Source organism: Phocoena sinus, chromosome 5, assembly GCF_008692025.1.
Source record: "Phocoena sinus isolate mPhoSin1 chromosome 5, mPhoSin1.pri, whole genome shotgun sequence".
NCBI lineage: Eukaryota > Metazoa > Chordata > Mammalia > Artiodactyla > Phocoenidae > Phocoena > Phocoena sinus.
In genome coordinates this window covers 122,565,298-122,582,216 of record NC_045767.1, presented here as the reverse complement: position 1 = coordinate 122,582,216, position 16,919 = coordinate 122,565,298, and the positions used below count along the sequence as shown (strand labels likewise).

General features: G+C 40.2%; 1 protein-coding gene across 1 annotated transcript in view; it reads right to left on the bottom strand.

Moving 5' to 3' along the window:
- The window catches only part of EIF4E (eukaryotic translation initiation factor 4E), a 47,839-nt gene extending 32,238 nt beyond the window's left edge, over positions 1–15,601 (bottom strand). The window contains exon 1 of the mRNA XM_032633029.1: positions 15,548–15,601. Coding sequence (XP_032488920.1) covers positions 15,548–15,565 — 18 coding nt within the window. The 5' untranslated portion in view covers positions 15,566–15,601. The remainder of the gene's footprint in view (positions 1–15,547) is intronic.
- Positions 15,602–16,919: the final 1,318 nt, after the last annotated feature.

The window sequence follows — 16,919 nt, the reverse complement described above, 5'->3', positions numbered from 1 at the left end:
ACATGCATGCCGCAACTAAGAGTCTGCATGCCACAACTAAGGAGCCCACCTGCCACAACTAAGACCCGGTGCAATCAAACAATTAAAAAAATAAATATTTTTTAAAGTCAATTTTAACATGTCAGCTAAACAAATAAGCAGTTTAATTCTTTTTAAATTCCATGTGTTAGTTTTTTTAAAGTTCTGTAATGTTAAAAGTTAAAATTTCAATGTAAACTATGGTTTAATAAAAAAATTAGATTTATCCTTTTATTCTCCAAGTATTTAAACCATTTTTCAAAAGAAATCAACCGGGCTTCCCTGGTGGCGCAGTGGTTGAGAGTCCGCCTGCCGATGCTGGGGACACGGGTTCGTGCCCTGGTCCGGGAAGATCCCACATGCTGCAGAGCAGCTGGGCCCGTCCAGAGCCTGTGCTCCGCAATGGGAAAGACCACAACAGTGAGAGGCCCACGTACCGCAAAAGAAAAAAAAAAAAGAAATCCACCAATATTTCTTTAAAAATTAGAAAACCAGGTACTACAGTCACTGTTTCAAATGTCCCCAGGTTTATAGAGTATGACTATATCCTTTCACTTAAGTTAATGAACCATCCAAACTTCCAAATATAAAAACTTCTATACTCTTTAACCCAGTTATACTTTTAAGAGATTTCTTCAAAGGAACTGTCAGGACAATAAAAGCTTTATATATTTTATATCAGGAAGGAAAACTAAAGGCAATATATATATTAAAAAATACGACCAAAGGTAACAGATAAATCATGGTGTTTATAATATAGGCACTAGAAGTGATGTTTGGAAAATCATTTAAAAATGTTAACATAAAAACAGAAAAAAGATGTCAGGACTGAATAATGAGAACTTTACTTTTGTGGGGGAGGGCACTTTATTTTTAATTTAACCAGTCCCAAATAAACGTGGTACATCCAGACAATGGAATATTATTCTGCACTAAGAAATAAGCTAACAAGCTGTGAAAAGACATGGAGGAATCTTAAATGCATATTACTAAATGAAAGGAGGCTTAAGAGGCTATCTACTGGGCTTCCCTGGTGGGGCAGTGGTTAAGAATCCACCTGCTAATGCAGGGGACACAGGTTTGAGCCCTGCTCTGGGAAGATCCCACATGCCACGGAGCAACTAAGCCTGTGCACCACAACTACTGAGTCCACGTGCCACAACTACTGAAGCCCGCGTGCCTAGAGCCCGTGCTCTGCAACAAGGGAAGCCAACACAATGAGAGGCCCGCGCACCACAACGAAGAGTGGCCCCCGCTCGCCACAACTAGAGAAAGCCCACAGGCAGCAACGAAGACTCAACACAGCCAAAGAAATATATAGAAAAATAAAATAAATATATAAAAAATAAAATATTTAAAAAAAAGAAACTATAGACTGTATGATAACTATATGATAAGAACTATATTTCTGGAAAAGACAGAACTACAGGGACAGCAAAAAGATTAGTGCTTGCTGGGGGTTAGGGAGGAAGAGGGATGAACAGACAGAAGATTTTTAGGCAGTGAAAGTACTCTGTATGAAACCTATAATGCTAACTGTGTTATTCCACATGTGTCCAAACCTACAAAATATACAACACCAAGAGTGAGTCGTGATGTAATGTACAGACTTCGGGTGATAATGACATGTCAACGTAGGTTCATCCAGTGTAACAAATGTACCCCTCTGGTGTGGAATGTTGATTGTGGAGGACACTGTGGATGTTGGGGCAGGAGGTATATCAGAACGCTTTGTACCCTCCTTTCTATTTTGTAGTGAACCTAAAATGGCTCTAAAAAAGTCAAAGGAAAAGAAATAGACACAAAGAGAGTCATGGTGAGAAAAAAGAATCCACAAACAAGTAAAGCAAAATATTAACCAGAGAACATGTTGTTGGGATTGCAGATTTTTTCTTCATACAGACCTAAACGTTCCAAATTTATTGTAACAAAATTATACTGAAGCCCAAATATACAGAGACTCTACTCCTGGACTGTTCAGTCTGTTCCAAAGATGTCAGTTCCCACTTGCACCAATATCACATTTTTATAAGTTACCTTTGTTGAATAATGTTTTTTTCTCCATGTAAGGCAAATTCTCCATTCCCCTTTTCTCCTCCTTTTCAAAAATTTACTGCTAATTCTCATTTGTTTATTCTTTCAAATAAACTTGCAAACTTTTTCTCTAAAGGGCCAGAGAGTAAAATATTTTAGGCTGGTAAACTTCTATCACTTATTCATTGTTTTGTTTTACTTTTTGAAATAAAAACCATTCTTGGGACATCCCTGGTGGCACAGTGGTTAAGAATCCACCTGCCAAAAAAAAAAAAAAAAAAAAAAAGAATCCACCTGCCAATGCAGGGACACTGGTTCGATCCCTGGTCCGGGAAAATCCAAAATGCCGTGGTGCAACTAAGCCTGTGCACCGCAACTACTGAGCCTGCGCTCTAGAGCCTGCGAACCACAACTACTGAACCCGCGTGCCACGATGACTGAAGCCCACGCGCCTAGAGCCTGTGCTCCGAAACAAGAGAAGCCACCACAATGAGAAGTGTGCGCACAGCAATGAAGAGTAGCCCCCACCTGCTGCAACTAGAGGAAGCCCATGACCCAATGCAACCAAAATAAATTAAAAAAAAAAAAATCTTAGCTAGCAGGCCACACAAAAGCAGCCCTAAGGCCAGCTTGAGAACCCCAGCATAAAGTGTAGCTTCCCAATAAGAACCTGCTGTATAAAAAAATAAATTAAATTTAAAAATTCAAAAAAATAAAGTGTAGCTTCCCACCCCACTGGCAAAGATTCTGGCATTTTGACTCAGTTTATACTGAATTTACACATAAAATTCAGGAAAAATTAACATCTTTCCAACATTAACTCTTTCAAAAGCAAATTATGTGATTAAGTGATTCTTCACTTATTAAAGTCCTCCACTGTAGTTCTCAGAGCTGTACTGCTTTTATTTATGAATCCTGCAAACTAACTGTTAGGGTTTATAATTCCTGGGCACTTGAAGGCTCTGGCATTTGGGTATATGAATGCTGCAAAGAACTTGCTAGGTTTATTATTCCTGGCGTTTTTTGCCTGAAGAAAAACTAAAAAAACTACCACTAGAATGCAACAAAAAGTTACTTTTAAAATGTGGTAATAAGTGTTAGTTCTTTATTTCTTTTATATTCAGTAATCCAGGAACTCTTAGGTTAAGAGAGAGGTGGGTTAAGCACTCAAGAGTGCATGGCACATGATAGACACTCAAATGTTTCAAAAAATAAATGGTTTTAATTCTGTTCCCTCTCAAAACCCCACTAAAACTATAGTAATTTACCCCCCCCCCCAAAAAAAGCCCACAACCATGGGAAGAGCAGAAAAAAAAAGAACTGGAATGTAGATGGAATTCCTGGCAGCACCTTTCAGAACTGGGAGTGAAGGAAGGGAGTAAATTAAAAAGAATCCAGGGAAAGTTGTTCGGGAAATAACTAGATCCCTCCATCCCCTCCCCCTACTCCAAGTCCCTAGGCTTGCTGCCATGAGTTCAAGAATAAAAAGAAAATAAGCAATTTGGAGGTAACAGACAGGCAGGGAATAGAAAATGCCTTTAAAAATATGTACCTATATATATCCTCAAAAGGATGTTAAGATTTTGCATGCACACAATTACAGGAAGCTATAAAAATGAACATTCAGAAGACTAGAGAGAGAGAACATCTGGAAATTAAAATTATGAGGCAGAAAAGGTTGGAAAATAAATTTCCCAGAAAACCAAACAAAAAGAGATGGAAAATGAGAGCAAAATTTAAATGAGAGTGAGACTGCATCAGAGCTCGCAGACACTAACGAACCACTGCAGTAGATCCAATATCTGAATAACTGTTTCAAAGAGAAACGGGAGAGGAAAATCACCAATAAATCTCTCAGAAGTGATGGACAGGAGTTGCTATATTAAAGTCCAATAAGTACCCAGCACAATAGATGACAACACTCATACTAGAGCATGTCATTGTGAAATGGGGACAAGGAAAGACTCTATAAATTTCTGCTGAGTAGAAGGGAACTGGTCACATTAAAAAAAAAAAAAAGAGTCATCAGAATAATTCCTGAGTTATCAACAGTTACAAGAGAAGATGACCATGGAACTTCAAAATTCTGAAGAAAAGAATTCTACACCCAGCCAAACTACAGACATGATATTGTTCAATAGGCATAGTCTCAAAAATCTTTAATAACCCTCATGTACCTTTTCTCAAAAAAGTTCTGGAAGATGTGATCCACCAAAGTGAAACAAGTAACCAAATAAGAGGAAAACAAGAGATACAGCAAACAGAGGAGTGCAACACAGAAGTCATATGAGAGCAAATAAGGAACATAGTCAAAAGAGATCCAAAAAAGACAGGTGTGCACCAGATATAGAGAGCCAACGGTCTAGACTGGAGCAATGTGATTCAGGCTACATTCATGTGCTGTTATGACCAAGAGGCTTACTATTGTACCTTTTATTAAAAAACGACTGCCATGTGTCTGGCCTGGACATTTTTTTTTTTGGGTATTTTTTAAATTGTAAATTTATTATTTTTTAAAATTTATTTATTTATCTATGGCTGCATTGAGTCTTCGTTGTGGTGCATGGGCTCCTCATTGCGGTGCTTCTCTTGTTGCAGAGCATGGGCTCTAGGCACACGGGCCTCAGTAGCTGTGGCTCGCAGGGCTCTAGAGCACAGGCTCAGTAGTTGCGGTGCACAGGCTTAGTTGCTCCGTAGCATATGGGATCTTCCCAGACCAGGGTTCAAACCTGTGTCCCCTGCACTGGCAGGCAGATTCTTAACTACTGCACTACCAGGGAAGTCCCTGGCCTGAACATTTATGTACCCGTAACTCAGCTTAAAAATATGTTAACATGGACTTCCCTGGTGGCGCAGTGGTTGAGAGTCCGCCTGCCGATGCAGGGGACGCGGGTTTGTGCCCCGGTCCGGGAAGATCCCACATGCCACGGAGTGGTTGGGCCCGTGAGCCATGGCCGCTGAGCCTGCGCGTCCAGAGCCTGTGCTCCGCAGCGGGAGAGGCCACAACAGTGAGAGGCCCGTGTACCGAAAAAAAAAAAAAAAAAAATATATATATATATATATGTTAACAAAGCTCCTTTTTCCTCTTCTGTGCCCTGCTCCCTGGAACAGCTCAGAATTTCACATCAGAATTAACCTATTCTTAAACAAGATACAGAGCAGCTCACTCGAAGAGACCACTCTCCTAACTGAAGGCTCTGCCTGGCCCATACCACAGCCCCAGCAGATAACTGTAGAGTCCTTTGTTTCCCAGAACATGTTCATGATCTTGCCCACTCGTTTTCCCAAGATGGGCTCTAGTAAAAATTCCAGGAAGCTGAAGCCAAACTATAACCCAGAAATGGTGTTCAGCTTATCTTAAGAACCTACCTGTAACAGTAGCAATACCACTCTTTCCCTACACATCATCTAAGTTTTTAGTTTCTCAAAACTAAAATACTTAGCTGAAAGATATGCACACTGGAGATTAAACTCTAAAGATAATTATACTGTAAAAAAAAAAAATTCAAGGGAATGACTAACATGAAAGTCAGGACAGTGAGTAGGGAAGGAGGCAAAGAAATGAAAATGTGATCAAAGAGTGTAAGATTGAGGTCCTGGGGCTTCCCTGGTGGCGCGGTGGTTAAGAATCTGCCTGCCAATGCAGGGGATACGGGTTCGAGCCCTGGTCCGGGAAGATCCCACATGCTGCAGAGCAACTAAGCCCGTGAGCCACAACTACTGAGCCTGCACACCACAACTACTGAGCCTGCACTCTAGAGCCCATGCTCCACAACAAGAGAAGCCACTGCAATGAGAAGCCCATGCACCACAACAAAGAGTAGCCCCTGCTGCCCACAACTAGAGAAAGCTCGTGCACAGCAACAAAGACCCAACACAGCCAAAAATAAATAAAAATTAAGAAAAAAAAACTGAGGTACTGACGTTGTCTTATGTGATGGGTACATGGGTCTTCAGGTTATTACTCTAAAACTTACGTACAAATGTATTTCACATTTTTTCTACATATAAGCATCTCGCTATTAGAAAAGAGAGGATCTCTAACAACAACAACAAAAAAAACAATTGTAGCATGATGGACAAAAAGAGTCACAGAAGTGTTTTATTTGACCAGTTTTTTAATTTTCAATTTGTTGCCAAAACATTCACCTTACAGATATACTACCCCATGTGTAGAATGACACAGGTAAAGGGTTATTCATCACAGTACTGAAATAGCAAATGGTTCCAAAGCAAGTTACATGGCTAAGCCCAGTGGGGATGGGGGTGGGCTGTAGACTACTCAAAGGTATGGATACAGGGAAGTATGATTCTTTAGGGGGCATAACTAACAATCTTCCATACCTGTAAATTTTCTTTTGCCTTTCTCAAATAATAATAGTAGTTACCAATCTTTCTAATTGTTCAATTTATCACCTAGTCCTTGGCTCACCTGGTATGGATCACATAGCCACACCAGTAAACACAAACGGTACTATAATTCCCCAAATTAACGATCACATTCCCTTTTACAATCTATACAGGAATATCATAAACTTGAATATACTTATATGCCTTAATTGAACCCTAGCAAATGTTCATCAGTATAGAAATAAAAATGTTTTAAGACCAAACCATGTTAATACATACCATCAGAAAAAAAGTGAAAGCTTTGTGTTTACATGTAATGCTCTAAAAAATATATTACTAAGTGAAAAACACAATGTGCCAGAATAGTGTAAAGAGTTGGCTACCATTTATTTTTTTGAAAGAATATACAGCTGACCCATGAACAACGTAGGGGTTAGGAGCACTGACCCTCTACACAGTCTTAAATCCACACATAACTTTACAGCCAGCCCTCCTCATCCAAGGTCCCACATTTGCAGATTCAAACAACCGCAGATCACATAGTACTTTAGTACATATTAAGTGAAAAAAATCCGTGTATGTATAAGTGGAGCCATGCAGTTCAAATCCATGTTGTTCAAGAGTCAACTGCAAATCATATTTGCTTGTATATATAGTTGTCCCTCGACATCTGTGGGGGACTGATTCTAGGATCCTCTCACATACCAAAATCTATAGATGTTCAAGTCCCTTATATAACATGGCATAGTACAGACAGCTCTCCAAAATTTGATCCACAGCTGGTTGAATCCGCAGATGGAAATCCATGGATGGGGGGCCAACTGAATACAAATCTCTACAGAAAGACATGAACTGACCATGGTGGTTGCCCCTAGAAGTGATCCACCTGGATGGGATCAGCTTGAGAAGACTTCATTGTACACTCTTTTGTACAAAAGTTGAGTTGTGGACAATGTATACAATGGGCTATTCACACACACATTTTCTTAAACAGCAAAACAAGGTCATAGGACAATTGTAATTTTAGGACAATTTTAATTGTCCATACAAGACCAAATAATTATCTTTGAAAGTTTAAAATACAGAGAGAAAAAAATTAAAAACTAAAATACAGAGAGACATTTTCTAGAATAAAATTAAAAAATAACTTGCCCAACCAAACTGGTCTTTGTCATATTCAGTTGTACCTTACAAAGTTATAATATAACATGTGTTTGTATACAGCAGGATATGTCTGTATGTATGTATATGTATACATACATTGTATATACATACATTGTATAGGATATGTATACAGCCACATTGTCCAATTTGGTATCCCCTAGCTACATATGGAATTAAATTTCAATTAATTAAAAATTACAATTCATACAAGTTTAAAATTCATCTCCTGGGTTGGATTAGTCTTATTTCAAGTGCTCAATAGTGCCGCTAGTGGCTACCGTATTGGTCAGCACAAATATAGAACACTTCCATCATCACAGAAAGTTCTCTTGGACAGCCTTTTTTAAGAAGAATCCTCAAAAAAACTGGTTAACACTGGATGCTTTGGAGAGGAGAACTAGGTGACCGGAGAAAATAGGAGATAGGTTTTTCACACCAGTAAGACAGGACTTTGCCTGTGCCAGACAGCACCCTTAATGTTTCATGTTAACTCACTTAATCCTTACTGTACTTCAATATAATTAGTTTCCTTTGTAATCCTATGTATTTTATTTAATTTAAAAACATTATTCTGAAAATGAGGTCACAAGCTCCAGCTTTAGCTTTGCTTTGCTAAAAGGATCCATCTGAATTTTGGAACACGAGCATTTATTACTCATCTTCAAGAAAAAAGCTATTTAAAAAAGCTGAAATACCATTATCTATAAACCAAAACCCAAAAGAGATTTTACTAAATATTATCTTAAAATACGTCACACCAGTTTAAAAGAAAAAATAAAATGTATCGCTCCTAATCTCATCATGCCACCACCCATAAACCATCTGATACATCCTTTCAGATATGATTTTATGTTTACTTGTGTATAATGATGACCTATGCATCAATTTTATCCATAAGGTAAGAGTTTTGCTGAAGGCAAAGAGTTGGACATTTTAGTTTTGGTTGAATTTTAGTTTTTTTTTTAAGTATAGTAATAAAGCTTGAAGATAGGACCTGGGTTGGAGTTCTACCTCTCTCACTTAGGAACTATGTGACCTCGGTAGAAACTTTTTTTTAATTTAATTTTAAAAAGTTTTAAAATTAAAAAAAAAAATCACTTGAAATATGAATTTCTCACCTATAAAAAGTATTTATCCCACAATATTAAGATTTACAAAAAACTACGATATTTTATCTTTCTATTAAAATATTGACCTTAGTTAATACTTTATGTTATCAGACTGTGGTTACATAAGCTGTTGCCCTAAGATGACCCATGTAAAACCCCGAATTTTTTATAGCAATACTAATATTAGTTCACATAAATACTAAAACTTATTGACTGTCACTGTAATAAGCAGAGCACAGAAAGATTTCTGTAATTTCTAATTTCTGTATAGCATTTTGTATGAACACATTTAAAATATGTAACTAAAGACATTTTAGCTTTAAAGATTACTGCAGGGCTTCCCTGGTGGTGCAGTGGTTAAGAATCTGCCTGCCAATGCAGGGGACACAGGTTCAAGCCCTGGTCCTGGAAGATCCCACACGTGGAGCAACTTAGCTTATGCGCCACAACTACTGAACCTGCGTTCTAGAGCCCGCGAGCCACACTACTGAGCCTGCGCATTTAAGAGCCCGTGCTCTGCAAGAGAAGCCACCGCAATGAGAAGTCTGCACACCACAAGGAAGAGTAGCCGCACTCGCTGCAACTAGAGAAAAACTGCGCGCAGCAACGGAGACCCAACGCAGCCAAAAATAAATAAATTTATAAAAATAAATAAAAGTAAAGATTACTGCAAAGACATGAGTTTCAGAGAAATCTTATGGTCTTACTACTTCTACCTTCCCCAAATAATTTAGCTTTTAAGACTAGCAACATACAACTGAAACTTTTTCAAAACAACTGCTTGACTCTTTGCCAGACCTTTCACCAAAATTACTAAAAGTACAAAGGTAGATGAGAGTAAATTCCACGTTTGCAATTTTTTTTTCAATTTCACTACACTGTTTTCACTAGCAAAATATTTTAACTGGCAAAACATATGAATTGACAGGTCCAGAAACCAAATGAAAAGGGGGAGAAGAAGAGTGACCATTCACTTTCTTTAGAAATCAATGCACAAACTTCTGGACCAGTATGGCCAGTATAACTACTTGTTTAGTCCTCAAATTTAGACACCAAGGTGATATTTTCTTCTTGGTGATATTTTCTTAAGATTCTATACTTTGGATATCAGTTAGCCAACACTGTAGTACAACAGAAACTAAAAATAAATGTCCACATATTTTCTTTTAGAGCTGTAGCAAAATATCTATTAAGTTTATCAAATTAATCTTTCCAAGTCACACAAGGAACACACGTTAAATGCCTATGGGAAAGACAGTGTCATGGTTAAAAACACACACTCTGGAACATGGTTGCTTTAGTTTGAACTCCACCCCACCACTTATTAGCTCTGTGATCTTGGGCAAGTTAGTCACACAAAGTTACTTAATCTCTCCGTGCCTTGGTTTCCTCAACTGTGAAATAAGAATAATACCTACCTCATCGATTTGCTGTTAAAAATTAAATGAATAAATATATGTAAAGCACTTAGTAAGGTGCCTGACATACAGTAAGTGCTTTGTGTTAGCTATTATTAAGATATAAAGATCACCTACATTAAAAATCACTGTTACAGACTGTGTTTAAAGTATCATTTTTATTCAGTTGCTTAGAACTCTAAATCTATAGCCCTGGAAATTCAATGCTGGGTCATAATTTGTCATAATTCCACAGAAACTTACTGAACACAGTAAGCCAAAACTACAGCTTCCTATTGTTCCTATGGAAGATGTATCAAAAGTTCCAACTGGGAAAAACAATCTTATTTTTCTGACCACATTCTCAGGTTCTAGAAGGGACTACTTAGTACTTAAGAGACAAAAGCCATCCTTTCTTTTTTCTCTAGGCACATACAGGAACTTTAAAAGAAACACTAGTGATTTTTACAGTAAGGAGCGGGAAGACTATCTGTGGGTTATGGGTCATAAGCCTTGTATTTCTTAATAATGGCAAAGAAATGATAAAGTCGGCTATGTAAATCTCCTAGCAAAGAGAGGAAAAGGTGAGTACAACTTTGCGTGGATACACCTACATGCAGCACACCTATGGAATATTAACTTTATCTAGTTCTTTTTTTAAAAATAAATTTATTTATTTTTGGCTGTGTTGGGTCTTCACTGCTGTGAGCGGGGCTACTCTTCATTGTGGTGCACTGGCTTCTCACTGAGGCGGCTTCTCTTGTTGCAGAGCATGGTCTCTAGGCTCACAGCCTTCAGTAGTTGTGGTACGCGGGCTTCAGTAGTCGTGGCACGCGGGCTTCACTAGTTGTGGCATGTGGGCTTCAGCAGTTGTGGCTCACAGGCTCTAGAGTGCAGGCTCAGCAGTTGTGGTGCACGGGCTTAGTTCCTCCGCGGCATGTGGAATCTTCCCAGACCAGGGCTCGAACCCATGTCCCCTGCATTGGCAGGCGGATTCTTAACCACTGTGCCACCAGGGAAGTCCCCTATCTAGTTCTTCATAACTGATAAATTTTCATCCCTGAAGAGTGCATTTGAAAATCAAAACCACTATATCTTATTCCCATTTTTCAGCTAGACTTAGAAATTTCAGTCTTCAAGGTCACACAGATATTAAAATTAGACTATAATTCAGGCTCGTTTCCACTTCTCAAAAATCTCTCTATGACAAAAATGGAGCAACTCAGAGGTACCAGAGGAGCAAGGAAATTTCTAATAGTAGCAGAGAAGGAAAAGAAGAAATTACCATTGCTAGAACAAGTACTTCACAGGTTGCTTGTTACATCCAGGACTGCTGGTACTTCTCCTATATTCTTAACCTTATATAAATTAAATAGAATACTTAAAAAAAAATTTTTGCATAGAATTTTCTGTCCAAATTGGATTAAGGTTACATAATTCATTAAACATTTTATTCTCTGCAACTTTGGTGTGTAAAACTATGTCTATTTCTAAACTGGACTTCTCTAAGTCAAATAATTAGGCATAATTTTAATTCAGAGTAAAAAACAAAGTGAAATCTAAAATATAAACACCAGAACTAAATTTGTTTGGTTTATGAATGAACTTTGATATACTGGGTTCTTTCTTTTTTTTTTTTTTTTTTAGTACGTGGGCCTCTCACTTTTGTGGCCTCTCCTGCTGCGGAGCACAGACTCTGGAAGCTCAGGCCCAGCGGCCATGGCTCACGGGCCCAGCCGCTCCGCGGCATGTGGGATCCTCCCAGACCGGGGCACAAACCAGCGTCCCCTGCATCGGCAGGCGGACTCTCAACCACTGCGCCACCAGGGAAGCCCCTGGGTTCTTTCTTAAAGCAAAAATATGCATATTAATTTGCAAGGTCTGCTTGTTAATCAATAGTCTTTGGTTAGCAAAAATACATGGCATTATATAACAACATATTTGTCAACACGTATTTAAGACTTATTTACTTTTAATAAACTCTTTGCAATACAAAACATGTTTCTAAAGGATAAAAAAAGGTAACATTAGATCAGCTGACTGTCCAAGTTGATTCCATTTATGAAACTAATGTACAGTTTAAAAAATTCAAGAGATACAATGTAAAAACAAGTAAAATTATATACCTTCAGTTTAACTAAAGAAACCAAAATCTCTTACCTTTAAAAGAACTTCAAGTCAAAAAAACCCCAATAATGAAGAATGCAGAATTAAGATAAAAGCTGCCAAAAACCACGACCCACTGGAGGCAAGATGGCCTGCCACCTTCGCCAACTGGTATTAAGTCTAACTTTGATCTACCCACAAAGTCTAACTTTGACCTAACCACAATTTAAATGCCAACAGAATAGGAGAGTATTGTTTATCCCAATGTTCAAAACTTTGCCATATTACCTCTTAAGAGGTAAAATGCTTCCTTTAATATACCTATCAAGCTTGTCAACAAGTTTAGTATATGTAAGCCACTTCTTTTATGTGTCTGTGTGTGTTTTGTTGTGGGGTTTTTTGTTTTTTTTGGAAGTATAGTTGATTTACAATGTTGTGTTAGTTTCCAGCGTATTAGCAAAGTAATTCAGTTATATACATATATACACACACACGTGTGTATATATGTACGTATATATTTTTTCAGATTCTTTTCCATTATAGGTTATTACAAGATACTTAATATAGTTCCCTGTGCTCTACAGTAGGTCCCTGTTGTTTATCTATTTTATACAGTGTGTATCTGTTAATCCCAAACTCCTAATTTTTCCCTTCCTCCTCCCTTTCCCCTTTGGTAACCATAAATTTGTTTTCTATGTCTGTGAATCTATTCCTGTTTTGTAAATAAGTCCACTTGTATAATTTTTTTAGATTCCATGTAAGCCACTTCTTAATCTAAATGATCTTATACACACACACTTGAGAAGCGCACAATATCAAACTGAAAATGACTGATATTTTACTTAATTTCCATAAATAAAAATTCCCTGAATGCCTTCAAAGGTGGGACAAGCAGAAAAAACCCATAACTCTAGGTGCTTCTGATTATGCTCAGCAAAAAATAAGGAAACTCACAAGCTAGCTGAAATAGCAATGAACAAATATGCTTTTTGTAGGCTTATACATGGATACTTCAATTGCAGCAAATACTAATCAGCTGCTTAAAAATATATATATACCACTATTTAAAATTGTCAAAAAGAATTCTAAATGACTAACCTGTGGACAAAGGTGCATTAAAAGTACTTTAAAGTTGCATTATTCACTAAAAATAAACACAAGATTATTTTACATGCATCCTCACTCTATTATAGCTTCAATCTGGCTTTTGACTTTCACACACTAAGTTTTTAGGTTCCCTACTCCCCAAATTTAAATGCAGCATTGATATCTCCCTGGGGTCAGCACTAGAAGGAATGCTATACTGAATCACTGACTAGATCACTGGAAATTAAGTTCCTAAAATTTACACTGAACAAGGTATAGAATCACATTTTGTATAACTCTGTATCCTAAAGAACACTTGGTACAAGGTCCTAAACGTATCAGGAGCTATAAATATTTACTGACTCAAAACAGTCCTTCAACACTTTTTAGTTTTGTTCCATGTTGTTGAAACAAAACAGCATAGCCTGCAAAACCCAAAGGCCCTAAATGTTACTGAAACTTCACAGACTACATTGTTTTATTGTTTAGAGATTTTAGCCTTGCCCTTATTACCAGCTGTAATGCTTTTACTGACGCTGGTACGGTCGGTAGGAGAGCTGATCCAGTCAGAAGTAATATCAGAGCCCATTAAAGGGTTTTTAGTTCAAGTTTTACATATTTATCTTTTATCTATTTAACATTAATGTTCTAAAAATCATTTAACTGTATCAGCAACTTAATAAAGTTCTGTAGTCAATCTAATTTCCAGGAATGTAAATAAACACTGGTACCAATAAAAGAATAAGTAACCAAGCAGGAAATGTGCCTTAAGTTCTGGCAACAAGGTAAGGATAGTGTTTACATCAATGTAATGAAAAATAAGCATTTTTGTATTCTATAGAGCTTTTCATAACTAATTTTTTAATAGTTATAAAAGTCTTTAAAAAGTCAAAGCAAATTGGGAAGCCATTATCAAAATCACAAACTACCATTAAAGATATATGAAAATATCCGGCAACCAAGGTCCAGAACTGGTTCCAGGGTATCAAAGGTTTTCTGGTTAATGTATTATGCCTCTAAAATATCACTTAGATGTGACATTCCTGAAACGGCAACACAGACCTAGAAGTTTCAGTGAGCCACTGCCGGCAAACCCAAACTATGACAAAAATACTCCCTCCTTTGGACGGTTATCAATCAACTTGGTGCTCTGGGATCAGCTTGCTTGAAAGAAGTTTAAGATGGTGCCCAAACTGGGAGAGAAACCAGTAGAACGGAAAAAGAGAAAATCAAATGGAAAAGTAACTTTAAAAGTTAAGTTCCTATTTCCAATAAACTGTGCCTGAGGAACCTTCCAGACGAAAAAGACAGACTCGGAAGAACAGACGGATCTACACCCACTCGCATTCTCTGAGGCGTGAGCACTGCGCGGAAACGATGAATGAATGGGAGACGGGCGCGTGTGAAATGCAGCAGGTCCGGCCGGCAACCAGACCAGCAGCAGCTATCCGTAGGCCTCGCTCCTCCCCCTTCCCTCCTCCATGACAGCCCAGCCTCCAGCATGGAGGGGCGAGGACAATGTGATCCCCCTGCTAACCACCACCACCACCCTTCATCCTACTCGCAGAGCTTTACCCTGTGACACGGGGTTCTCCTTCCCACTCCAAACCCTTCTCGCCTCCCCTGCAGCCCACCCCGGCAACTCTCGGAAGCGCCGGCGTAACATGCGCTGGCCGCTCTCGGCTCCCCTAGGCGAGGTCGAAGCTTCTCCGCGCACGCCGCGGCACCACTCCCGCCCAACTCACCCTAGGGCAACGCGCGCCCACCGGCTCCCTGGCCCACCAGTCTAAGGAGTTCCGGCGCGCGCCCCGCACCCGAGCCCCTGGGCTAGAGCGAGGGAGGGAGACACAGAAAGGCTGCCCCAAGGCTCCCTCCATCTCATTCCAGGCCGGTTCGCCGCCCACCCTCCCTGCGGATCCGGGCGCCAGCTCGGAGACGGCCCAGCGCCCTCCTATCCCGAAGACACAATTCCCACACACCTAGCCCAGGGCCCAGGTCGCCCTCTACCCTCGAACCCCCTCGCGGCTCCGCCTGAGGCGCCGCCCCTCCCCCACACCTCTCCGCGAGCTCTCGGGCCCCCACCAGAACGTGGGCTCTACACGCCGTCGCGGCCAACCTCCGGGGCGCCCCCAGTTGTCCGCGGGGAGGTCAGGCCCACGAAGAGGGGGAGGGGGCGGCAAGGGGTAGCGTGCGCACCGGGAACGCGGTCCCGCGGGGTCCCCGAGTCCGAAGGGAGACGGAGCGTGCGGGCCTGTGGGGGTGGGGGCCAAAAGCAATACTCACCGGTTCCACAGTCGCCATCTTAGATCGATCTGATCGCACAACCGCTCCTGAAGGGGGGGGTGAGAGGAAAAAAATGAGATTCAAACCGCATTGGCCGGCTTCTGTTCACGTGACGGACGTGTCCGTTTGGCCCTGGCGGCGCCTGCGCAAGACTGCGGCGGCGTGTTTAACGAGAGGCTTCTGGGAAGTGGAGTCTCTCTCCTGTCTTTCTCGTTTTCGTTTTTTTTTTTTTCTTTTAGGCAAAGAAGTTTAAAAAAAAAAAGGACTGGTCACGTGGTCGATGGGTACCGTGCGCGGTTCTCGGCGCGGCGGACACACGCGTGCTGGAGGGTTGTTCTCAGTACTCTGCTCTTCCGCCTGGATAGCTACTGTCGCACTTACTGCCAGGCATGCCTGCTGTACCCTTTGTCGCCCTGTCCTCCCATCTTTCCCGAAAGGTTGGGAACCGTAGGCTCAGCACGCACAATAAGGCTTCGTTTGCTTAGTTGAGGTCCTAGAACAAGTTGCCTGTGTGTTCATTTAATTATCTTTTGACTGCACACCATTTTCTCTTAGTTTCAAATAGAGGCGGCGATGGAGAATCGTTTAAGCAGGCAACCCTCCCCGGTCCCCCGGCTCCGCTAACGCTGGTGGTCATTCATGGCCATCACTGCCAAAAGGGGTGGCGGGGCCGCCCACAGTACCCACTTGCCACAGGTTGGGGGAGGGGAGTGCACCCGACAGCGTTTCCTGTTCCAACTCCTGAGATTAAGACCTCAAGGCTAAGGCTTCCGTGGAAGTAAAAATCATTTGCAAGTTGGGTCCTCTCGCTTCCACTGTTCTGCTTTAACGTGATCGGAAATAGCCCAAGTCCGGGTGCCAGCCAGGGAAGCCACTCTGGCCCCCGCTGACTAAGCCCTGGATTGACTGTCAGGAGTCGTTAGGCCGGGTCAACTATGACTCGACGTTGACTCATTCTTCTTGGGCGAGTGACTTAATCATTCAGTGCCCTAGCTTTTTCATTTATGAACCACAGATGATAATACACTTCCCTCACAAGGGTGTGCTATGCTAATGATTGTAACCAGCTTTGAAAATGAATCGGACTCCCTAAATGCTTCAGAATAGTCAACCTCGTGCCTTCCTAAGGATCAGCGGCTTCCCCTGTTTTTTTTTTTTAAACAATGTTTAAATTTTTTCTTTTGTGCACTTTCTTACATTATCATGTACACCAATGCAATTTTAAAGTTTCAAAACAATTTTGTTTTGAACTGTAGCTACCCTCCATGGAGACTTTAATGTTCAGGAAAATAGTGTTATATTCACAATAATCACTGGTAATTAGAAATTTATCCTTACAGTGGCATCCTATATTTCCTTTCCCTGTAAGATG